Genomic DNA, 25,538 nt, shown 5'->3' with positions numbered 1-25,538 from the left:
TCCTCTGGGTCTCAGCTTAGGCCCCCTTCTTTAGAACAGCCCTTTGTGACCCTCTAGTCTGCAGTGGGTGCCACTCCCAGAGATTGTACATCCTGTACTTCCCTCATCGTGGTGCTGAGCGCACTGCTTTCTTGTTTTCCTCCTTGATGAGGCTGTGAGCTCCCAAAGGATGAGGATTGTGGGTATCTCATTCATTCTTATATCTCCAGCGGCCACCCTGAGTGTCTGGCGCGCTCAGACTGTGGCTCTTGAAATACGTGGAGTTGAAAGGAGAAAGGTAGCTTCCCAGGGGGTGGCAGGAAGTCTGACAGTGCATGCACATAGCTCCCCAATCTCAGTTAGGTTGGGAAAGGCACTGTAGAATAAAACAGCGTCAAAAACAGTGCCCTTCCCTCTGGCTTGGAGCTTGTAGGAATGTTTCACAATTTCTGAAACAGGAAGGCATCACCCTTTTTGTGTAGATTCTCACACATTTTGTCACTCCTCAGCTTTTCCATTGTGCATGTAGGTAGCCAAAAAGCACATGGCAACCTAACTGTGTGTGACCAGGCAGGGATGCATAGGGAGACCTGGCCAACCCGCCCCTCTCCCCACCTGCCATGTTGTGATGGATCCTGAGAGGAGGGGATGGCCAAGCTCTGAGGCAGGAAAGCAGACCCTAGACCCCGGAGCTCACTCAGACATGGCAGCTGTGTAATGAGGTGATTCTTCATTCCTTAAACTGCTGAGGGAGAACAACACAGATGTGTGCTCATGGTGGTCATGTGGCGCCTCACCCACTCAGAGAACCCACGGAACATCCAGTTGGTGAGGTTGTGTTTTATTGATGTTTTCCCTCCTCTGCAGATTCTTGCTGGGAATAAATGCATTCTATTTTGTTGTGTAGAATAAAGCTCCAAGTGAAGAGCTTAAGCTCTATATTAGCACAGGTATTAGGAGGTGAAGCACCTCTGAATCAATAGAACCTCCTGGCACTTAGGAATGGATATTTGCCTCTGGAGGGCATTCAGTCCCCGTGGGTCTGATGTGACTGTTTGACAGGAGGTTTTTACCATGTCGTCCTGACCTGAGTTAACACTGCTCACCAAAGAGCGCTGGGTGGAGGCTTGCTTACATGTGTTAATGTCAACCAGTCACTCTCTCTCTGAACATTTATAATATTAAACAGAAAAGGTTGATTCCTTAGGTGGTCTCAGCAAACCAAACTATGATTAACTATAACAATGGTGACAACAAAAGTGCTTATTGACATAGAAAGCTTTTCATCACATAATGCATTAAAAACTTCCATAAAATGGCATATATGTTACAATTCCAATTTGTTAAAATATGTGTTCAGCGCAGAGAAAAATTAAGGCCACACATCAAAATACCAAGTTATTTTTTTCTTTTTTGGTGTGGTGGGTAGTGGGTTGATGGAATTATTACTGGATTTTCTATTTTGATTACCTGTAATTTTTTTCAATAAACATTTATTAGTTTAGGAGTAAACTAACTAAGGATAGAGAAGTCAATTTTGGAATTAAGTATGAACTCTTTAGGTCCCCTTCTAAGACTAAGTTCACTTGCAAATCTCCCTTCTGGATAGTAGCCATTAGTTAAGTAATAAACCTTTAGGTGTGATGAACAGAAATATCAGTGTAGGGACACAGCGGTACAGCGTGGGGCATTCTGGGGCTTCACCACCCGCATGGTCAGTGGTCATATCTGCCTGTGGAGCTTCACCGTCTTCGTGTTAACATCATGTGCATTTCTAGATGTCTAAAATGATCTAGGAAAAGAGTGAGTGTGTGGAGGATGTACTGCCCTCACGACTCTGAAGTCACCAGCCTATACCCTGGGCTCTGAGGATGCAGTGGTCATTTATAACTTCATGGGCATACAGTGTTATGAGTTAAAAGACATTAAACAAATAAATACATAAACATTACAAATTGTGATAAGTGTTATGAAAAAAAAAAACAGGTCGCAAGGTGATAGAATAAGAGGCATCACTTTTTCTAGGAATTAGCCCTCTAAGATGAGTGCAAATTTTCAGTTTTGGCTTTTTGCAATCAAATACAGTTATTATTAGCTGGATCACAAACCATATCATGATAGTTAGCATTGTTTGTGCTTGTAGATTAAAGTCTTATTATCAAACAGGGAGCCATGTATGTGAGAAATAGGTCTTTATTTCTGAAGGCAAATTTACCTTGTGATGAAGTAGTTTTGTGCTGAAGGCTGTGGCTTTATGTGACACTAAGGTTATTTTTTACCTTACAAAATGAAGAGAGAGTGATTTGGACTTAGACATGTGATTATAATTAGTGATTATAATTATAGGATACAAATTGCACAGTTTTAGTGAGGAAAAAATCTTGTCCAAAGAGAATTAATAGGGAAGGCAGAGTTGTGTAGTCGAAAAGACAATAGTCCAGCTGTCGCAAGTTCTGGGTCCTACTTCTGGCAGGGATATCAGCTGTTGACCTCCCTGGAGCCGATCCCTCCCTTTCTGGGGTCAGAAGTCTCCTTCTGAACAGGAAGACATAGACCCTTAAAGTTCATTGTACCACTGTTAATTTTTTTAGTTTTGATAAATGTGCCAAAGTTAGGTATTATGTTCCATTAGGGGAAGTTGGGTGAAGGGTATATGGGAACTCTACTTCCTTTGCAGCTTTTCTGTAAATCTAGAACTATTTCAAAATAAACCTACTTCAGTAAAAAATTTTATTAAAGTGTTTTAATTGTAAGGTTGATATCTAATATACCCGGAATAGTAAACATCTCAGTCTTGATAAATTCAGTGTGAGAATAAAGTGTAAAATATCAGTTTGGTTGGAAGAAAGCTCCTTCAATACCAGAGCTTGTTAATAAAAGCAATCATCAGATTTCCTGCCTCAGCAGTTTTCCTAAAGTCACAATCAGAGGAGGATGTTCATTGCAGCATTATTTATACAAGTAAAAGATATTCCCAAATAAGGGATTGGTTAAATAAATAAAGGCCCGGAAATAAACTGGAATGCTTTGCAGCAATAACAATGATAGTGTCAAATGTATTTGACATTAATAATGTCCTTGATATGTGGAAAAAGGAGATCATAATGGAGTATGTGAATAAAACATGTACTACATACACAGGAGGATAGAAAACATTCTGGCAGGCTGTGTGCCAGATACAAACTGTTGTTTATAATTAGCTTGTTGGGAAGCTACCTGGGGCATTGAGGTAGTGAGATGGGTGTGAATTGGACTTCGTGGTTGGGATGGTTAGAAGTGAACGGATTTCAGCAAAATCCAGGGGGAAGATCCAACCAGATCTTTCTCAGAGGATTTCTTTTGCTTTCTTTTTCCCCCTCCTTTTCCTTTTTCTCGTTCCCCACCACAGCAGTTTCACAGGAAGGTCTGATCCGTCTTGCTGCTTTCTTATTTCTCACCCTGGGCACCCATTGCACGGACCCAGGTCTGCTGGAGAGGGAATCTTACTAACATAAGATGGATGAGTTTGGCCACAGAGAGGTCTGCATTTCCCAGGATAACATTTGTCTTTATTTCAAATCATCAAAACAGCATTTAAGTGAGAACAGGGATCCATGCATGCTTTTATTTGGCGTGTTTTCCAATCACTAGCATTACTCTCTAATAACAGGATGTGTACGCGATATGATACAGAGGCCACTGGGCTGCATAGCAGTCATTAGCTTTCCCTCAAAAACAAAAGGAGAGGCTGCCATTTGAATAATGATCCCTGGCTGTTTTCTTTGTACATGGGCCATTTCCTTAATTAGGTTTCAAGCTTCATCTCTCTTGTTTTTAACTAAAAAGCCAGGTGAGAGAGAGACAGATTGTATTGTGGGGAAAAGGGAGAGGAATGTGTTTCATGCAGAATAAAGGGCAGGTGAGTAAAATGGGAGATCAGTGGATGCCCGACGATCAGGCCAACTTCGGCAGAGCCGAGCTTGTGTCTGGGCTGAGTGCAGCATCTTTCTAGGTCAGGGGGACCTTTCTGCACACCCAAAGGAATATCTCTCCTGCTTCCTATCTAGAGTTTGTGATCCAGATCTCAGAATTTGTCTTTAGGGTCACTTTTTCCTTCACTGTACCTTGAAATGACCTTGGTAGCATATCTCTCAGACACCATACTTAGGAGTCAGCCTGGGTTCGAATCCTACCCTGCTGTGAACTGGCTCCGTGACCTTGGGCAAACCATGTCGTTCCTCATAACCTGAGGTTGTACTTTGGTAAAACGGAGGTGATAATAGTAGCTACCTGTTGTGGGGTTAAACTACTTCTTTTTATATGAAGCACTTAGTGCATGGGACAGGGTAAAGGCTCAATTAAGCTTGGGGTGCTACAGCTGCTGTGGTTATTATTGTTATTATTATTAGCCTCTGAGGGAGAGTCCTAGCAGAGGGTTTAGGACAGATGCAGTATTATTTCATAACCCAGTCTGTAGTGAGGAAAAGAGAGCCGGCATGTTGGACCATAAATTACTAAGAACATTGACAACCTCATTTATTTTCTCTCAGAGTGTTGTGTTTTCTCACCTGTTGTTTTTAACTTCTGAACTCCCTGAGTTGCTGAAGATGGTGTCATATTTTGAATCTACAGAATATGGTAGGAAATAACTTTGAAGTTAAACTGGGGCCTTGGTTTATAAGTTCCATCTTCTCAAATCAGTATACTTTGTGTATTAATGCTGAATGTTTCAAAAAAACCCCTGAACAAACAGCAGCAACACAGCTTTCCTGACATACCCATGTAGGAATTCTTCTTTATTCCCTCAGTGAGCCTCCCTGCTCACCTCCTCTCCTGCAGCTCTATGCATGGAGAATATGGAGATGAAACCCACAGTCTCTTTCCTTTAGACCTCAGTTTGTGGTCCTGGGACCAATAGCACCTGCATCATCAGGGGACTTTTTAGAAATGCAGAATCTCCAGCCCCACTCCAGATCTGAGTCAGAATCTGCATTTTAATAACCCCCCTCAGGAGACTCATACGCATATTAAACTATGTCAAGTGTTGTGGTATCTCACTCTCATTTGGAGGAGGGATCAGTAAGTAAGTTGGACCAAAGTCTTACCCTGGGGAATGAAGAGACTTCCTACAGATGGTGACCCTTGATTGGGTATTGACTGTGGAGCAGGAGTTGGCTGGGGAGAGGGAAGGATGGGAGCAAATAGGTGGAGGGAGGAGCTTCTAAAAGAAAAAATTGGATGTAACAGAGCCCATTATGGCAAGATCATTTGACCAGCCGTTGTTACTTTTTGTTTCCTGGATCCTTTTTTTTTTTTTTTTTTTTTTTTTTTTGCGGTACGCGGGCCTCTCACTGTTGTGGCCTCTCCCATTGAGGAGCGCAGGCTCAGCGGCCATGGCTCACGGGCCCAGCCGCTCTGTGGCATGTGGGATCCTCCCAGACTGGGGCACGAACCCGTGTCCCCTGCATCGGCAGGCAGACTCTCAACCACTGCGCCACCAGGGAAGCCCCTCCTGGATCCTTTTTAGCACTCACGCAGGGCGTGTGCTTGGGTCATGTGAAATAATTTTTGAACAACACAGAAGCACTTTGCTTCCTGAACTCTGATATATGAAATGGAGATTCATAAAACAGACAGATGGAGAGGTATTACCACTCTGCAAGGAGGTGACTCAACTTTCAGATTGATTCCTTGGGATTAAGAAGGAAAGTGTATCAGTGGACTTTTGAAGTCCTCCATCTGGGACTGGATCTAGACTTTGCCACTTGTGGGAAGAAACTTGGGCCAGTTGGTAGCCTCTGTGAGTCTCGGAGTCTTCATTTGTGACGTGTGCTTTTGGATACTTCACTGGGAAGTTCATGCTTCTTGACCTTCAGATATGTGGTTCCATATTTTTTTAAGTTGTCAGTGCTTTATAGCCTAACTGAAACATCATAATAATGAGGACAAGGCTAAAGGGACATGCACCACACTCCTGGTCCAGGGCTGTGGGATAACTGCCCCCCATTCTATTTGTAAGGAGAATGTTGGCCCAAGTAAGTGCCTTCATTGGGTGCTTCTTCAACTAATGTGTACATCGTGTTTTTAAAGTTAATTCTCACTTTCTGTTTTTGCTTGATGTTCCAATTTTTTCCTTTTCCTTTCCTTATTCTGGTTAACCTTTTGTAGCCTACCACTGTGTTTAATGAAAGATGAATGAATTAAGGGAAACATGGTGATAACAAGGAAATGGAACAGCTAAAAAAATATTTCAATTACTGAGAGAGACCATGGAACATAAAGGAAGGCAAAAAACGGCATGTAAATTCAGGGCTCGTATATTAAGTACAATTCACCTTGAATTCAGAAAAGGGAACTTTTTCAGGAAAGAGTAAGTGACAAGATTTGAAAAGAGTCCCCCCAGGGAAAGAGGATTAACAAAAGGAGACATTATAGAATTAAATAGAAGTGAATTAACAAATCAATTTTCTGTGAGGGTAAGAAGACACAAGATTTATTTGGAAGATAAATATTTGGTAATTCAAACCTATAAGTGTTTTGTTGCTGGTTTTTACCCAGTGAAGCTATGCCCATAGTGAAACTCTTATGGTTGATGAATGTGGAATGGTGTAGATCCTATAAAAGGCTGCCAGACCTCTTTCTTCCCTTGGCATTTATTTTGGTGTTCTAAAGGATGAACTGTTATGTACTTACACTTCCTGGGGACATAATTTGAAAATATACCCCATAGGCATGTATAGGATTATCTCACTTTGATTATAAAAAAACAACTACACTTATGATCTTACATTTCAAAAATGGAAAATATCTGTAAGGATCTTAATCACAGGGTAGCCCCTTGTATTTTGGGGAAGTGGGACTAGGGTTTTTGTTTTCTTTTATTTGCTTATATCCACCTTCTGGTTGTTCTTCCTACAGTGAGAACATTTTGCTTTTAGAATAAGAAAAAAGTCTCATTTTACCTTCAACTATTTTAGGAGAGTTATTGGGGGAGGTCAGAGCATGGGATCTGGAGCCAGCCTGCCTGCACTTGAATTTCACCCTTACTGTTCTATTTTTCTCCATCTTAGATTTTACTTTTCCCATCTGAAAAGCAATATTGCAAAATACATTTAGAAACCTGGAAAAATTCATCCAAAATTCTGCCACCCTAACCCAGCCATGGTTAGAATTTTGTCGTGGTCCCTCCCAGTGTCTTTTGCTTTGTGTTTTTACATGGTTTTAATTATAGATGTAATGTATGTCACTTAGCAGTTATCTCATGAGCAGAGTTCTATGGTGGTATGCAGTTGCACATGCATTGAGTGAAATATTTTTTTGACACAATCGTCTGGTAGCTGTGGACAAAGGTCAGGCTTGTTCAATGGGTTGTTTAATTCATGTCTCAAGTGTAGGCCTTCTGAGCCAGTCACATTCCTCTTTTCAGATTATGAGGCATTTATTATATACCAGTGATTACTAAATTTCTTTGACTTGACACTTTATGTATTTTTAATCACACAAATAATACATGAATGTATGCTCTTTGTGAAGAATTCTAATAACCCAGTGGTTACATAAGGAAAAAAATATAGTTCTCTTCAGCTCTTCTTGAAGACCCTAGCGTGAGATAAATATTGTTTCCAGTTTGTTGTTTACCCTTCCCTGATTCATTTGAGAAATCATCATTTATTTACAGAGTACCCAGGGAAACTTGTAACCTATACTTATAAAGACAGCAAAGCCATCTTCTAGAATTAATTGTTACAGGAAATGTCCATAATTTGGTGTGTATGTTTAATATACATAAACCTTAAATTGGATTGTAAATATATGCTAATGATCAGACAGTGCATGTGACAACACCAGTGGTCAAAAACAGGCATTGTATATCCTGATGCTGCATGTGAATCAGGGGCAGATGCCCTGTCACTGTTCACACATAGGGTGACCTTTTCTGGGACCTCTTGCTGTTCTTGGGGAGTGCATAGGGGTGCTTAACCTGTGTCCCCACCATGGAGGGAATTCAGGGGGCTATGAACTTGGGTGGGAAAAAAGCAACACCTTTTATTTTCACCAACCCCTAACTGAAATTTATTACTTTAGCTTACAAATGTAGGTAACAAGCCACAACAATTCCTATGACTTTGTCACCAACAGAAATCACAAATCTTCTCATGTCATATCGTAGCTGATGCAGATATCTCTTTGCTATTGATGCTTATCCTTGACATCCATGGCTGTGGCAGTATAGCCTTACCATTAGTTCTTGTTATTTAACGCGCTGATGAAGAAACATCTACATTACTGCATCACAAATTGATGGTTTAAACATTTTGAAAACTGAATTTCAATATAATTGGTTTCCTTCCTATGTGTTTCCTCTTTTGCATTTGAAAATATTCTTAGAAGGGGCCCATGGGCTTCACCAGATGCCAGAGCAGCCACTCCCCCAGCTCCCCCACCCACAAATTCCCATGTTAAAGGCATACCATAGTATAGTAAAAATAAGGTGGATGTATTGATTAGTTTCCTTCTTTTTTCCTAAATACATTCTAGGAGAAAAAATATTGGTAGCATAATGATTGTGTGTGTGTGTGTGTGTGTGTGTGTGTATGTGAGAGAGAGAGAGAGAGAGAGAGAGAGAGAGAGAGCGCGAGAGAGCGAGAGAGAGCAGAACATTAGTTAACATATCCTAGGACTCCAGAATTCTTCAAAGTGCTGTAGAAGAGTCCCCATTTCAAGAGTAATGTGTGGGCTTCTCTCAACATGCCTATAGAATCCTCGACTTCAGGGTCTTATTTCCATGCCTAGCAACCCCCAGTGCATGAGGAAACAAAGTGCTTTTGGTCATACATGGGGGTCTCTAGGGGAGGGCAGCCTCAGGTTCTGAGCCCCTGCATGGCCAGGGAACCCCAAATGGTGAAAAGGTCCCGGGCTCTTTCTCCACTGGCTGGGACCTTGGTGATCCAGGTGGGCATCTGTCCCTTATTGGCCTGGGCTGGCTGCTGCCCACTAGATGCCTTAGACTCAGTGGTGCTCATAGCAGTGCCTGCTTCAAGGATTAGTGGTAGATGCCAGAAGCCATCCACACACTGTCCAGCACATCACTGCCCTGTGGGAGATGTGAGCCCATGTTATTCTGTCTCAGGCTCCTCATGTGAAGATGAATGAGGAAGAAGATGTTTAGAGACATTTTGTATCTGGGCCCCAGAGTGTTCAAAGAAATGGACTCAGTGGGATATTTCACAGAAAAACATAGATTTCTGGCTTCTCTTAACAAATGGAAGATTGGGTAACCACAGTGTGCCTCTCACCCTACAGAGATCAGCAGAAGCTAAAAAGTGGCCACTATTTAGGATGAGACAGAAGCTCTGCTGTTTGCTGCAGGGCCCAGACTGGCCCGAGTCTGTTGCCTGATATGACCCATCTGGCCTCTGGAGGTGTTTGAATTATGGCTTCTGAAATGGATTATTCCTAAGTTCCTTTTGGATTCTAACACTGACTTTAAAGATATTGGGGGAAAAGTCCTGTGTGCTGGGCTTTGTGAAGGATGTCAGAAAATCATTTGATTCTGAAGTTGGTGACATTTAAATTTTTAGAGGGCTCAGATTTATGTTTTTGCATCTCGGCATAGGGGAGGCCCTGTATAATGTCTGCACTTTTGTTGATGGCGGGTGAAATGGGAGGGGGTCACCTGTTGCAAATTCTTCAAGCACCTGTGGACAGGTGGAAGGAAGGCAGTATTTCTGTGACGGATGCTGATGCTATGGATCATTTTTCTTAGTCTCTGATATCAGCAACAGGGAATTCTATACCAGAATCTTTTTACAAAGGAAGCTTTAAACTCGAGAAGGGAGACCTAGTCTTCATCTCTTCCTTTCAACAAGAGGGAGGGTGGGTTGGTAACTATTAAGCACCATCTCACCACGGTTCTCTACACTCACCAAAGAAAAGCTAGGGTTTAGCTGTGCCGTAAATAGGCATCTCAGTATTCAGTTTGTAGTTGATGGAGTTAGTCTGGAGTTGATGGAGTTAAAGATTCATTCAGATGCAGGGTCATAACACTCATTTCCAGCTTTTGGCTCTGTAAGTACAGAAACCACTTGAGCAGCTGCAAATAGTATTAGCTCTAAGCTTGTTACTGTCTTCCAGACTTATTCATTGATTGCCTTCGATTTCCAGGACATCTCAGATATAGAATTAAAAAGACTTTAGTTAAGCCAATTAACTTTGTGGTGCCTGGGCAACAAATATCCTATGCTAAAGAAGGTCATTGATGTTATTGAAAAAGCAGTTTTATTTGAGCTGGGATTAAAGAAATTGGACAAAAGGTCTAAGAATTGTTTATAATATGTTCCTTTCTGTGTTGCAAGATCTTGGCCTTTACCATCGGCACCTGACCATAATTACACATACAAGTGGCTGGGTAGATTGTGACTTGTTTGCACCAGCTCTAAAGTATCCATAATGCAGATGGTTACCAGCCAAGTTTTAATCTGAGATTTCATCTAGCAACAGTTTATATCAAGTGTTTATAGTGTGGTGGTTACAAGCATGGACTCTGGGGCCATGCTGCCTGGATTCAAATCCAGACAGCTAACACACCCCTAATGATTTAAGTTCCCATTTCCACAGTGTTGACTTAGAGCCTGGAAATGGCTCCCCAGCCACCTGTTCTATTTCTAGGGCCCTCTTACTTTGGGTTGGGCTGGGTGGCTGGTTACTACCAGTGGAATGTGAACAGAGCTGATGCATGTCACCTCCAGGCTAAGGAGTTCAAGAAGCAAGTGTATCTTCTCCATCCCTTCCCCCTGAATCTCCTGGCTGAATGCAAAAGACTCTAGTGCCTGATGGAAGGATCCTGGGTCCCTGAATCACTATGTGAAAGACTGGCGACAAAGAACCCCCTCATGGGAGGGTTACATGAACAAGAAGGAAACCTCTATTGTGTTAAGCCATTGAGGTTTTGGGATATTTTTTATTATAGTAGCTAGTGTCTCCTGAATTAATACAACCACTTACTAGTGGTCCAACCTTAGCTAAGTAAATTACCTTATTTCTCTGTGCCTCAGTTCCTTAAGCTGTAAAATGGGGGGAAACAATATCTACGTGACCCAAAGTAAGTAATAAATGCTTGTTGCTATTATTAATAATAAATGGTTATTGTTGTTGTTATTGTTCCCGCTGATCCTTGGGGAGTAGGAAGAATGAATTATTTTAAATTGGAACGTCAGAAAAATGTGTTTGAAAAAAGTAAGCCGCAAGAAATAATCTATACAAATAGCCCAGGCAGGCTTTGTAAAGTAATGGCTTGTTATTTGCAGTTTGGCTATAGTTAAATTTGTTCGCATACGTAAAACACAGTCATAAATGCATAAAATGAGATTTGTCTTCTCTAACACACATGGTCCTGTAATAATTATTTTGGCTTTTCGTGTTGTGAGAATGTATGTACAGCATAAATATTCATATTTCAGAACCTCAGATCCCCATGCAGTAATTCAGAAAATATCCAGGAACTGGAGTTTTTTTTTTTTTTTAATAAGTATTGAGACCATTTGATTTTGTTCAGTAGACAGATGAATTTCCCAATTTTGAAGCAGTATGTTACACTGCCGTGCTAGGGCAAAGGTGGTTGTATCAACAGCAGGTTTAGTAGCTTGCCTCTGACTTAATTTCCCTTGTATAAAACAGGAATCTAATGCAGCATTCACACTCAGTTTTGTCACCACAGAGTTAAAATTTATCAGTGCATTTGTCCAGTTGACTACATGAAACAGTAAAAGCTTATGAGACTTATTTGGACTTAAAAAACAAAAAGAGTTTAGACTGTAAAACAGGGAGAGGAGAGATATCCATCTTTTAATTCAGGACCTGACAATCTGAAAGTAGAAATCTGTCAGAGACCACCACTGCTCTGAAGAGCAGTCTCTCTGGAACTCTTGATTTAGTAGGGCATTCCACATAGCTCGCTGGGAACAAAGGCTCCAGGGGCACTGGGGCTGGGGACCCCAATACTTCTTGTGATAATGCTTTTCTTGAGGTGAGTATCAGAAAGCACTTTAAGAAGTAATTTAGACCACACCACTCCTTCCCCTGACAACCCTCCCCACCCCACCCCCACCACCCCACTCAAGCTGGAAGTTCTTAAAAACATGCTGAGGAAAACTACTGTCTTCAATGGTGGTTCATTCCCATGCTTCTCACCCCACAGAACAAGAACTGCCTATAGGTGATATTCCAGATTCCTCAAGTGGTCCACATTTTCCGCAGCCCTGCAGAAGTCAGAGTCCAGCTGCTCCCTGCCTCCTCTCTGCTTATTCTTTGGTTGTAATATAGTGCCCTGTCCTCCTCTCTCTTCTGTCATTCCTAAACAGGGTCTCTAATTCTTAGGCAAATTATCTCTTGTTCTGATGGCTTTGACCGAGAAAAACTACATTCTTCAAGGATGTTCCTTAGACTTAACTAGATCTGGAAGAGCACTGCATTAATAATGGGTGGGGTTTTGTTTTGACCCTGGAGGCACTTGATTGGAATATCTCTGTGAAACAGAATGTTTTGTACAAAATGGCATTTTCCATTTTCGAATAGAAAAATATTCTTCTGTGACCTAGAGTTCCATGAATTCAGCTAGGTTTGTTGTTGTTATGGTTAAGTGTTTCTAACATCAGCTTAAAGGATTTAGAAATATATTTACTTGGAAACATAATTGCTTTGGAGTGTTGTGTTTTGAAGTGACACTTCCACATGCGATAATTGATTGGAGAGGAATACTAAGTACATTTATGTCATAATAAAAAAATGACATTGCCTATAAGGAGAGAATCCAGAAATTGTAGATGATTAGTTTTTATTGCAACATCTTTAGTAACATATCTGAAAACTGTCATCCACCCTTATACACATACAGACTTCTAGCATCCAGTTTCTGCCAGAAGGGAGCCATCCCCACAGAGTTACTGTTGAAGACCCCCTCAGTGCCTTGGGAATATATTTGAAAAATGCCATTGCCCACAGCAACATTCAGAGGTAGTTCATCTGTTAGGTTATGACCTTGGCTGAGAGCTTTTTCTTGTTGAGGCAAGAGAATTTCCTTTTTCAGAACTTATAGAACAAATGTTGGCATGTGTTTCCACTTCTGCCATCATCGTCAACATTTTTTGAGTGCTTTACTCTGTGTCCAGTGTGCTGCCAGGGACTTTACACACTCTACTTCATTTGATCATCCTGGGATCAGTAGAAGGTCTGGTATAACCCACTCTACTATTGAAGGATAGGAGGCCAATGGAGACTGAGCAACTTGTCACATTGCTAGGACTTGAATTTAGTACATCTGAATGGAGAGTCCTTGGTCTTAGCACCACACCAAATGGCCTAGCAAGTGGGATGCACATTGTTGATTTTCCTCAGACTTGAATCCTGGCCAGTGATTCTAAGCCAAGCAGGATGCTGCCACCAGGCTGCAAATCAATAGCATGCCAGCAAAATCCATGCAGATGCTTTCCCACCCATCTGATCATTGTCAGTCCCCTTTGCTACAAATAAGACAGAGGAGACAGAACAGGAACTGCATCACTTTCTCCCCGCTGGAGGGACATATGATGAGCGTACATGCAATCTAAAGAGACTACCCTTCCCATTCTCCCCCGTCCCCCACCTCCCCCTGTTCCCACTGTTCATCAAGCCTTGACCATAGATGTCCTGCCTCTGTTGACCAACCACCTTGTGATGGCTCATGACTGTCTCATTACACTGATAGGGTACTTTGTAAATTTCATCTCCCAGGAGGCAGGGAATTATATATGCTATACAGTCATCTCCTTTACTACAACTCATGGCTAATTCATTGTTTTACATTCCTCCCTGGGACCCTCTTCCTACCTGCTGACGATCCTGTCATTCTTGTTCCTGGCCAATTTTTCATTGTTTACAAATCAGTTTGGGTTGCCCAAATTTCCTGCTACTCACCCCTCCCTACTCAGGGAGAAATATATGTCTGTGCTTTATAGACTGTTCTGCACTTAGTAGAAGACACACAGCACTCTCCCACATCTGGCAGAAGTGACATACCTGCACTGCAGACAGGTGTGACCCTGGGAGGAGACACACACAGAACGGCTGTGTGGGATATCAGGGCTCAGGTTTCAATTGAAATACCCCGTGTGGCTCTGCTCCAACTTATTTATTATTTATTTTTAATAAAAAGAACCAAAAAATTAGCCTCCTTATATCCCAAGGGAACATGTATATTTGTCATTGTTCCCCCCACCTGCCTACACATGGTAGGCAGTTTGTAAAATATTTGTTAAATGAATGAAAATAGCAGTGATTTCAGTTTAGGTTCCTTTTTTGTATTGGTGTGATCCTTACTTCAGTAGTTGGTTTAATGATTTTACCTCTGGTACTGTGGCTATTTCAGAACTTGAAGGAATGAGAATAAGACCAAAAATTGAATCTTACGGTAGGAACATGAGGCATCTTCCACCTTTATGTAACAAGCCACCTTTAAGGGTTCTGGGCTTAGCCTGTATGGGTTGCTTTCCCAGTAATAGGGTTTACTGGGAAACGGGGTCAGGGGCTTTTAAGGGAAGTGCTGGAGGCTTAGGGGTGGGATGGGGAAGCAGGCCAGTTTCTCTCAAGTCGTGGGCTTTGAGGCAAGCTCTCCAGATTCTCACTTGGGGACAAGCAGGTCTTTGCTTTATCATCTCCTCCCCTGGACCTTCTGTCAATCCTCATCGAGTGATTTAATTATACTGACTCTAGAGATGTAGTTTCAGTTTGTGATGAGAAAATTTGGCCAAGAGACCATGTTCAGATGTTCCAGCTCTTTGGCTAATGGTACTCCTGCATCCGTCCTCTGCAGGAGGGTATTTTTTTGCTGGTGCCGAGCACACTCAGAGCACCTCTTCTGTGTTGGGCTTCTGTACTAATTAATTGTGATTGATCAGAAGCCTCCTGACTGGAGCTCCCTCTCTGGGGACTGTTCCAGGTGACTCACTTCTAGATATGCAGTTAGCCCATAGGAAAAAAATGACCCAAAGGTATGAACAACATTAAGTGTCCTGACAGTGAAGTAGTGCTTTTCTCTTCCTGGTGTTTGTGTGAAATGATCTGGCAAAATAGATGCTACAGAAATAATGCATTTCTCTGTCTCCCTTCTCAAATGATAAATGTTCTTGGCTCATCACAAGATTTCTTGCCAAATGCTGATTCTGCTAACAGAAAGAATGGAAGCTTCAGATGTTCCCCTGTGACAGAGGGAATAAAAAGTTTCTAAGGCTGCCTTCCTTCTGTGTCGTGAATGCTGAGAGGTGCTCTTGCGAGGGGCTGTGTTCTGCCTCGACCCTGGTCTTGGCTAAAGCCACAGGCTGTGTTACTCAGGTGTCACTAGCTACTGCCCCAGTCCAGGGGGAGGCCCAGAGGATGTACGGGGGTGGCAGAGTGAAGAACAGCAGCATCATCAACCGCCTTGTTGGAATTTGCCTGCTCCATTAAAAGCTTCGGTTCAGGAAGGCATTGGTATGAAAATACAGAATGGACTAGAATCCTCTGTAGCAGAAATTCCACGAGGGAAAAACAGGGGAGCACGAAGATTTAGAGTGGCCCGTTTTGTGCGGGCACTATGCTGGGAGCTTTCAGAGACGTCCTCCCAGTAACCCTCCAGAGCAGCCCTGGAAGATGGGCATCATTATCTCTGGTATTCTGATCGAGGACACTGAGACCCAGGAGGTTAAGCAATTTCCTTAAAGCGGCATGGCCAACCAGCCCAAACAGCTGCCGTGTCTGACCATCAGACCTGTTGATGTCTCCCAGGGAGCCCACCTCTCATTCTCTGACTCTTCTAACATTTTTCCAGTGCTGTCTCCCAAGTCCTAGCTACCCCAGCCTCCCAATTCCTTGTCTCCATCCAGTTTTATGTCCCTCCTTCCCACTCTGCACACTGAGATTTTTCAAAACCACAAATCTGGTCACTGGGTCCTTCCTCCTCTTAAATCCTTCAGTGACTCTGGTTGTTGTCTGTCTCCACACCCTCAGCCTCCTACCCAAGTCAGGATAAAGTCCAAACTCTTCATCCTGGCACACTACCCTTGATGGCCTGGCCCTGGTCACTTTTTTGGCCTCGTCTCTCACCAGAGTCCCTCGTCCTGGCCATCCATGCACCAGTGAAGTGGAACAGGGGTAGTTCCCTGAGCTCCAGGCAGCCTCTTGCCCTGAACTCCATACCTACCGCTCCCTCTGCTCATCCCCTGTTGCATCTCCCCTCTTCCCAGCCTAATCATCCTGTAGGGTTCCGGCAAGATTGAGTGACTGCCTTGACCACCCCATCAGGGTACTTACCACGATGTTGTATCTTCTTTGCCAGTTTACTCATCAGATCATTAGACCACGAGCTTTCTTCCACTTTGCGTTACTTATCATGTTGTGCTTGGTGCCTCGTCCCCTGCCTGGCATACCATAGACACGAAATAGACATTTGTGGAACAAATAAATGGAGTGTTGGAGACAGAGGTCAAATCCAGACCGGTCTGAATCTTGTCAGGTGGCATAGTGTCTCTTCCATATTGGTCTTCCCCACTAACTTCATTTTGTGTGTTGGCAGAAACCCGCTGATACTTTCTGAATTCCTTTTCCCAGTTGAAGGATGCCTGGTTTTTTTTTTTTTACTGTTTTTACACAAAACAAAGTAATTGCCAGAGCAGTCCTTGAGGCTGTAGAAAATAAAGCTTCACTGTTGTCATAGCTGTGTGCGGAGGCAAACCCCAGAGGAGGAGGAGTTTGGGGTATTTTGCCTCCAGGTAGTTCTTGGTACCTTGGAGAACAGATGATTTGTAGCCCAAACACAGCCACGGTATTGATATATAATTAAGTCCCCTGGGCCGCTTTCAAGGGTCAAGAGCTGTATCTGCTCCTCTGGGGTCAGGCTCCAAGCTTGTGCCCTCAGAGGCCCAGTGGAGGGATAGCGTCCCCACCTGTGACATCCATTGTGCCCCGCTGCATGGCTTTTGCTCACTTGGAGCAACCTCGTAAGCAGCTGCCACCCTTGTTAACTGACGATGTCTCTGGTTTTAGGTATTTGACTCTCTCTTGGTGAGTCCAAGCCACTGTTGGCTACAAGATCAATGAAATAGGCATTGTGATGGCAGTGAAATGGGCCCTCTGAAACAAGTTCACAAATAGACTATCAGTCCTTCACTCCCTACCCCCTAAGTTCAAAAGACCAAGCAATTCAAAGTCAGACCTCGCTAGGTTTAAAACTCACTCTCTAACCATTTGACTTTAAACAACTGACTAAACCTCTCTGTGCCTCAGTTCCCTATCTGCAACATGGGGATGACACATGCCCCCCGGGGTAGCTGTGAGGATTCAACAAATTAATATGTGAAAAGCTTCCGGCGCTGTGCTGGGCCTTTGACACACGGAGGACTAATTTTGCTGACTTCCTTAGGCTCTGCTAATGAAGACATCCTGCTTAACCACACAGATTCTAATTGGGGCCACATTTCCCCAACAGAACTTTGTTATTAAGTGCCCATATTCTATTCTACATATAACTACACCTCTTATATTTTCTAATTTCAAAAAAAAGTATGTTCATTATAAAAATTAGAAAATACAGGTAAGCAGAAAGAAGAAAAATCATTTGCAGTAGCACAGCCAGCTGTGAGCATTTGGCATCCGTCCTCACAGTGTGTTTGTGTGTATGTTTGTGTGTGTGTGTGTGTGTGTGTGTGTGTGTGTACGTGTAGGCAGATTAGTAATTTAAAACAAATTACTAATCACCCGTTACTGTCTGTAACCTATTGCAACATTCTGTATGCTAGTTTCCTACATTCTTTTGCACGATTTGGGATGGCTGTGTGGAACTTGTTGTACCGTTGTAGCTTACTCTATCCAGTTGCTAGAGGTCATATTGCTTGGTTTCCTACAGTAGGTACGTTTTTGATGCTTTTGGTGTATATCACCATTCTAAGCCGCTAAGGGTTTGCAATTGATTAATGACTATCACTTGGTTACTCTCTCTGTTCTTCAAAATCCTTTGATTCTAGCAAAGAGTAATGTTTCCTGGTAAGAGTAAGGCATTACGTCGTTCTGACCCAATTCCAACAGCCATTAACACATCTTGAAAAGCAGAGTGTTTTTTTCTTATGGGATAACTTCCCCAGGGTGGTGAGAAAGTAGTATGAGGCTTGGCTCATTGGCAAAGAGGACCCATTGTCACATGTCCTAAAGGGAGAGGGCTGAGGCTGGAAGAGGAATAGAACCAGTGAACTGCTGAGTTTGTCCCAGATCTAGAATCCTTGGCTTGGCACAGAGCTTCGTGTTGAGCTTACTTAGCTAGGTCACCAGGCACAAGGAGGCCTGGGAGACGCACAGCCCTCCATAAAATCGGCGGCTCCTTTTCACAGAGCAGACTCAGAAGAAAAGAGGATGCGGGAAGGTCTCATTGAGAAGTCAGTGGATAGTCAGAGTTGAATAAATTGATTCCCTTCTAGAAGTCTACTGGGAGAAAAAAACATGTAAATAATAGATATGACCAGAATAATGGGGACCAATATAAAGATCAAAAGATTTAGGTAAAGGCTAATTGTGAAATACATTTTCTTTTTCTTTATCTTAAGCCTCTAGATCACCTTTAGTTTCAGAATTACTTAAGACAGAGATTTATTTCACTGACTGTAAATATTAGACTAACATTAGCTTTGTTTTGTTTTACTTACTTCTTGAACTTTGTATTTTTGGTAGTGAATCAACCTTGCGTATAAGCTGGCCTTGGCTCTTGGCTTTTGGAGCACATCTGGCAGGCAGCAGAGAACCCCCAGAATTTTTGGCTCCAAAGAGATCATTGGCTTGCATTTGAACTTAGGGAAAGTTTCCAGTGACTGTTATTGAAGTTTTATTCATACACCAGAGGACACTGTTAGCCTGAGCCAGGCTTGGGCTGGCTGGAGTCCCACATCCTGTGCCAAGCCCATCAACCTCCCAAGGAGTGGGGAGGTCACGCTTACAGGACCATCAGACAGTGCAGCTGCATCCTTACTTGCATCTTCCTTGTATTGTAGCATTGCAGTTGTTCTGCAACAAGCTTCATCCAGAGAAGTTCTGTCTGCTGTGGGCTGGAGGGCGACCATGAGGACCTCAGCTCCTGGACCATGCAAGCTGTGATGCCAGGAGATATGAGCACAGAATGCTCTGGGAGCTTGGAGGGAGGGTGCAGCCTCCTCGCCTTGAGGAACCAGGACAGCCTTGTCAAAGAGGAGGGGAAGGCTAGAAGAAGAAAGAGAAAGACTCTCAACATAAACACATAAGATTTTTATGGACATTTTCAGGGAGCAGGGAGAAGAAGCATGTCACTTAAAACTCATGGTCCAGGGCTTCCCTGGTGCCGCAGTGGTTGAGAGTCCGCCTGCCGATGCAGGGGACATGGGTTCGTGCCCCGGTCCGGGAAGATCCCACATGCCACGGAATGGCTGGGCCCGTGAGCCACAGCCGCTGAGCCTGCGCGTCCAGAGCTTGTGCTCCGCAATGGGAGAGGCCACACAGTGAGAGGCCCGCATACTGCAAAAAACAAACAAACAAACAAAAGAAACACCTCATGGTCAATTATAGGACCATGCAGAGCCTCTCTGAACATCTTTTAAACCATGTAGCAGATGCCTGTCTTGGTCCAGACTCAGGTGCTCCAGGATAGCACTTTTAAAAATTTCTTCAGGATCACTTTAATTCTGAGAAACTCCAAGCCCTGCACCTGACATCCAGATTTGAGGCCCCAGTGCCCAGTCCAAGGGTCTCTTCCTGCTTTTCTGACCTCCTGCTCTGCCAGTGCCCAATGGGCACTGGGAGCTCTCTGTGGCCAGATGCCTCCAGGCTCTAGGGATTTCATTTTAGTCTTAGGGGTTGAAAGAATCCTCTCTCTACATTTGTTTCCTTAGAGTCACTCCCTCTGTCCTTAAACTCTAATCTTGTCCTTTTAGGACACCCAGTGTTATTGCCTCAAAGGACTTGGAAATCTAAGCTAAGAAGGGAATCGTTTTATGTCACACACACATGCGTGCGCGCACACACACAGACTCACACACTCCCTTCCTTGGGGCAATGAAAGACTGAGCCTCCTCCCGGTTTATATATTTGAAAGAGAAGTAGAGGAAATGGGGAGAAAATATAAATTTATATGTTAAAAATTTGAAAAGTTGTTATATTAAAAACAACTGCCATTAAAAAGTTCTTACATCTTCCATTCCAGAAATTGCTCTCAAGGTCTCTAGAGCCCAGATAACATGTGGAGCCTTTTGCTTTTCCTAAGTAGGAGCTTGGGGTAAGGTGTTAGTAACCGATTCAGGTTTTCCCTCCAAATGAGGGTAAATATAAGGCCCCCAATATTTTTAGTTCTCCAGACTTTTTCATAGCTACATAAATGTAAAGGATTCCTCTTGACATTAAAAGTATTTTGAGCTCCATTTGGAGCTCAAAATAAAAGTATTTTGACATTAAAAGTATTTTGAGCTCCAGTTGGAATGTTTTTTTAATTAATAAGCAATATTTCTTTCCAATAGGAACAAAATTAAATGTTTAGTTATATCAAGCGTTTTGGCTTTAGGATTCCTTCATACACTTACACAATATTGAGGACTCCCAAGATCTTATGTGAGTTGTATGTATAAATATTTGCCACATTTGCAATTAAAACCAAGAATTCATTAATTTAAAAATTAACAAATTCAAAACATAAAAACTCATTGCATGTTAACATTGTACCTAACATATTTTATTAAAAATAACTATATTTTAAAAAACAAATTAGAGGAATGGCTTTTTTTTCTTTTTTGCAAATCTTTTCAAGGGTTGATTTAAGAGAAGACAGGTAGATTCTCATACCTTTTTTTGTGGTCAATCTGTTGTGACTTGTTAAAATCAAGTAAGAAGACATGTCTTCATATATACAAGCTGTTGGAAAAAAGGAGGACTTCATGGACCCTTGAAAGGGTCTCAGGGATCCTGCAGAGGTTCTTGGGCCACTTTGAGAACTGCCAATTTAGACAGATAAATTACCAGGGTATGTGATAGGTTTTAAATGAAAAGTTGTCTATGAGAATTTGAGTACTGTGGGTCAGATTAGTCACTTATGGAGACTAACAAATTATGAAATCTTATATAATGGTTATTTTTATATAAGAAATGTTGCTGTTTTAATGTTGTTTGTACTTAGTGTACATGCTTCTTTTTGTGAGTTCCTTGAGGATATATAGGAAGTCCTCAGTAATTGAATTGAATTGAATTGAATTACTAAAATTGACAGCAAGGACTTTAACATTATAAAATGTCTATAAGATGCTGTGCTTTTTTTTTTTTTTTTTTTTTTTGCGGTACGTGGGCCTCTCACTGTTGTGGCCTCTCCTGTTGCGGAGCACAGGCTCCGGATGCGCAGGCTCAGCGGCCGTGGCTCACGGGCCCAGCCGCTCCGCGGCATGTGGGATCTTCCCGGACTGGGTGCACGAACCCGTGTCCCCTGCATCGGAAGGCGGACTCTCAACCACTGCGCCACCAGGGAAGCCCAGATGCTGTGCTTTAATTGCTTTAGGGTTTATTTTTTTCCTGGGTGCTAGCTAAGCTTCAAGAGAACCAGAGCCAGTTTTCACATTTCTCTCTAGTTGGTTTAATAATTTTGAAATACAGTCCAATCTCCCCAAATCCAGCAGAGACAGCCATATTATAACTTTATTTTTACTTATTCCTTTTAGGTAAATGTGCTCTGACATTGTAGGCATGATGTTTTATGGTATCATGTGCCATGTTAATGTTGTCCTCCCTCCTTCCAGAAGTACAAAGAGTATGAGAAAGATGTTGCCATAGAAGAAATCGATGGTCTCCAACTGGTGAAAAAGCTGGCAAAGAACATGGAAGAGATGTTTCACAAGAAGTCTGAAGCAGTGCGGGTAAGTGCCTCTGGTTTCTGCTCTGTACTGCCCGAAGACACAAAGGCAGCTGCAGGCAACTGGCATTGATGAACCCAACTCTCAGAGATCAAAGTTGACTCAGCCATGATGTACACACTTTCTTAAGTCTGGTTAACTAGGATAAGCAGTTACTAGGGGCACAATTACCCTTTCTTCACATAGGATTTAGGTGCCAGTTTTCGTCTTATGATTGTATACCTTCAGTGGAGGTGTCCCTAATTGCACATCCACAGAGGATGGCCTCTGGCTGTGTAATGCATTCATTAATTGCCGAAGTACATTCAAGGGTACGTTGTGGTTGAACTAAGCAATTGTAAAAAAATTGAAGCAATGTTTGCCAAAATATGGAATTGAAAATTTCTATGGGGTAAATGAGTCTAGATGAAGTTGGAAGTTCTTTATACCTCTATTGGAATATTACTGTAATTATAATGTTTATCTGGACTGGCAAGAGCTCCCTGAAAATTTTTTTAAAAATTTTTATTGGAGTATAGTTGATTTATAATGTTGTTTTAGTTTCAGGTGTACAGCAGAGTGAATAAGTTATACATATACATATATCCACAACTCTTGTTTAGATTCTTTACCCATATAGGCCATTACTCATGAAACTTTATAGTAGCAGGAAGAACGGAACTGTAGCGCACATGTGCATCGTTTTGGATTTCCAAGATGGCCTCCAACTTTATTCCTTGTTGCTGACAAAACAGGGCATCTGAATTCTTGATTTAGGACATGTGAATGTTGCAATATCCTGTGTTAATACCATATTGGCACAGGATTATGGGAAAGAATTGCAATCTGAAGAGTTCTTTATTTCTAAAGTATAGTTTACTTACCTTTCAGTTTTATTATTTCCAGAATGACTTTATTATAAAAGTCCATTTCCTATTTTAGTTTTTCTCATCCTTAATTGGCCAAACCAAATTTCCGCAAAATATTTCTGCTTTAGACCTTATAAGCCCACACATTTTCTTGTTTCTAAAACATTTTTGTACTGTTTTGATTTAGGGAAGGAGGGGCTGTAGTTTAGGTAAGAGCATGAGCTTGAACCTGGGTTTAGTATCTGCCTTTGTCACTTACTAAACTTCAGCCTTCTGTAAAACAACCTTCATGAGCCTCGATTTCCTCATCTTTAAAATGGGGAAAACTCTCACAGGGAGTGTGAAGATCAAACACAGTTGTGGTTTTGAGCCATTTAGCACAGAACCTGGCACGTGAGCAGTGCTCAGTGAATAGTAACTTCTGTTGTTACTGTGATTATTAATTTAAATAATATGAAACTTCTTGGTGGAAACTCTGAAGTGCCTTAAAAGAAAAAAAGTGCTCTTATCTGCCACAGAAATACTGCACTGACAGCCATTCCTGGGAGCTGCATCGTGGCCTCTGGTGTGTCTCTATATCACTCCCTTGAAGCAAGTGGTATTCTTCACAGACAGGGCAGCATGGTAGGCATTTGAATCTAACAGTCAGAGAACCCTGAGATAAAAATTTAAGAAAAACCCCACACAATTACTATTTTCTGTTTATAAAATGAACACCACCTTTGTTGGAAGTTTTAGAATATACTGAAAAGTATCAAACAGAGAAAAAAATCACCTAAAAGTCCCACCACCCAGCAGGAAACCAACGCTTATTTTCTTCCTTCTAGTCTTTTTTCTTTACACTTCTGTGCATGTCCTTGTATGTGTTTTTCTTTTATCAAATTAGCAATAGTATTGCCTGTTTGCTTTTGTTGTATCCAGCTGTTTTCACTTCTTTATCCCATTATAGTGTGAGCATTTTCTTGTGTCACTGTGTTTGGAGATTTTCTTAAATGGCTACATAATATTCCAGTCTATGGGTGCGTGTGTCATAATTGATTTGACATTCCTCTGTATCTGGATATTTAAGTTGTTTGTAAGCTTTGATATAAATAATGCTGAAGTAAATCTTCTTGTATGTTAACAGCAGATCAGTAGACAGCATCCACTACGTGTTGGGTGCTTCTCTAAGGACTTCATATACATGAAGTATATATAGGCCTTATCCTGATAACGGCCCTGTGATGGAAGTTACTATTATTATCCTCATTTTACAAAAGAGCAGACTCAGAGCAGAAGTTAAGTCACTTCCCTGAGGTTACCTGGGGAGTGGGGGATGGACCTCAGGCACAGGGACCCAAGAGTCCACTTCCTTCATCACTTCCATGCCCTCAGCATCGCATCCTTCAGTGTATGCTGATTTCCTTAAGATGAATTCCCAAACACAGAGACAGTTCTGAGTCTCTGAACCCATTTTTAAGGCTCTTTATGCATATGAAAATATTTCTGTCCAAATAAGGTCATGCCAATCCACAGTCCTTCAGCAGGAGTGGTGTGTGAATGCACATTTTCCTGAATCCTCAAAAAATGAATACAATTGTTTTGTTTTGTTTTAAATACTAGTAACAACATCGTCAATTGAGAGAAGGAAATGCTATTATTGTCCCAAATTGGATTTCTTCGTGAATCACAGAATTTTGGAGTAGAAAGGGACATGAATATACTTAGGTTCTGTCTCTGCAATTGACAGACAAGGAAGGCCTGCTGTCTGGAATTCACGGGGGCTTGTGAATCATGCTAATGTCATGCAGAGTTCTAATGAGCAGCAGACCCTGGACCTGGTCACTCAGAGGCAGGGGCCCACGTGGTGGGTGAGACATGGGCTCTGGAATAGAGAGAACTGTTCCGAATCTCAGTTCTGCCCCAAGGTGTGAGGCTGGTGAGAAAAGCTGAATAAGCCCATTGGACCTCTTCTCCTCACTCAGCTCCCTGGAGACGTTAGGACGTTGGAATGACTTACTAATCCTTAGCTATGTTTATTGAGTTCACTAGGTACCAGGTCCTGTGCCAAGTACTTTGCACATGCCACCTCATTTCATTCTTGCATCAGCCCTGGGAATGAGACATGTTACTATCATTGGTTTAGAGATGAGCAAACAGGCTTGGCCCTGGTTACTTGGGCAGGCTCAGTGGAGTTCCATTGGCACCCAGGCTGTAGGATTATAGTGTCTCTGTGTGTATCTGTGTCAAGTGTTTAGCACAGGCCTGGCAAACAGTAAAGGTTCAGTAAATGTTTGCTCTTAATGCTGGTTATAGGACCTCCCAGTTTGTGAATATGTAATAGTGAGAGAGTCTTGAAGCCTCAGGAAGTCCCTGGATGATGACAAGAGGGAACCTAATTTTGAAACCTTTTTGCTTTAAATTAGTGAGGTGAAAATAAAAAAGACTGATATGGTTGATGTGGTTCCTTGGAGATGGAAAAAAATTTTTTTGCTCTATTTGAATTGAAATGTTCCTAGAGTAAAGCTATCCAAGATTCTCAGAATTATATATTTTATGTATTTTAAAATAGAGCACAAGGCCCTTTGTAAGCACACTTGATGCCATAAAATTTAAGGTAGCTGGTCCAGCAATATGTGGTTCTCCCCTGCTCCCAATCTTTAAAAAGGAAAGAGGGCTTGTATATCAAGTCAGGGTTTTGTCTGGAGACAGTTTCGTCGTTGAGATCGGCCTGGTCCCTGTGTGGACTGTGCGTCTCCATTGGCAACAGTCACAGACCATGTGGCATTTGGAGTGAGATGAGGTGGCCACTGACAGGCCTCCTGGATGTTGGCTTATATTA

At 42.2% G+C, this 25,538-nt stretch overlaps 1 protein-coding gene across 1 annotated transcript in view; it reads left to right on the top strand.

Annotated features, from left to right (window-relative positions):
• CACNA2D3 (calcium voltage-gated channel auxiliary subunit alpha2delta 3) overlaps positions 1-25,538 on the top strand; it is a 787,108-nt gene that overhangs the window by 132,956 nt on the left and 628,614 nt on the right. The window contains exon 3 of the mRNA XM_065884772.1: positions 21,756-21,872. Within this exon, the coding sequence (XP_065740844.1) occupies positions 21,756-21,872 (117 nt within the window). The remainder of the gene's footprint in view (positions 1-21,755; positions 21,873-25,538) is intronic.

This window comes from Phocoena phocoena, chromosome 10 (genome assembly GCF_963924675.1).
Source record: "Phocoena phocoena chromosome 10, mPhoPho1.1, whole genome shotgun sequence".
Taxonomy (NCBI): domain Eukaryota; kingdom Metazoa; phylum Chordata; class Mammalia; order Artiodactyla; family Phocoenidae; genus Phocoena; species Phocoena phocoena.
The sequence above is the reverse complement of the archived record's forward strand: the minus strand, read 5'-3'. Positions and strand labels throughout refer to the sequence as shown.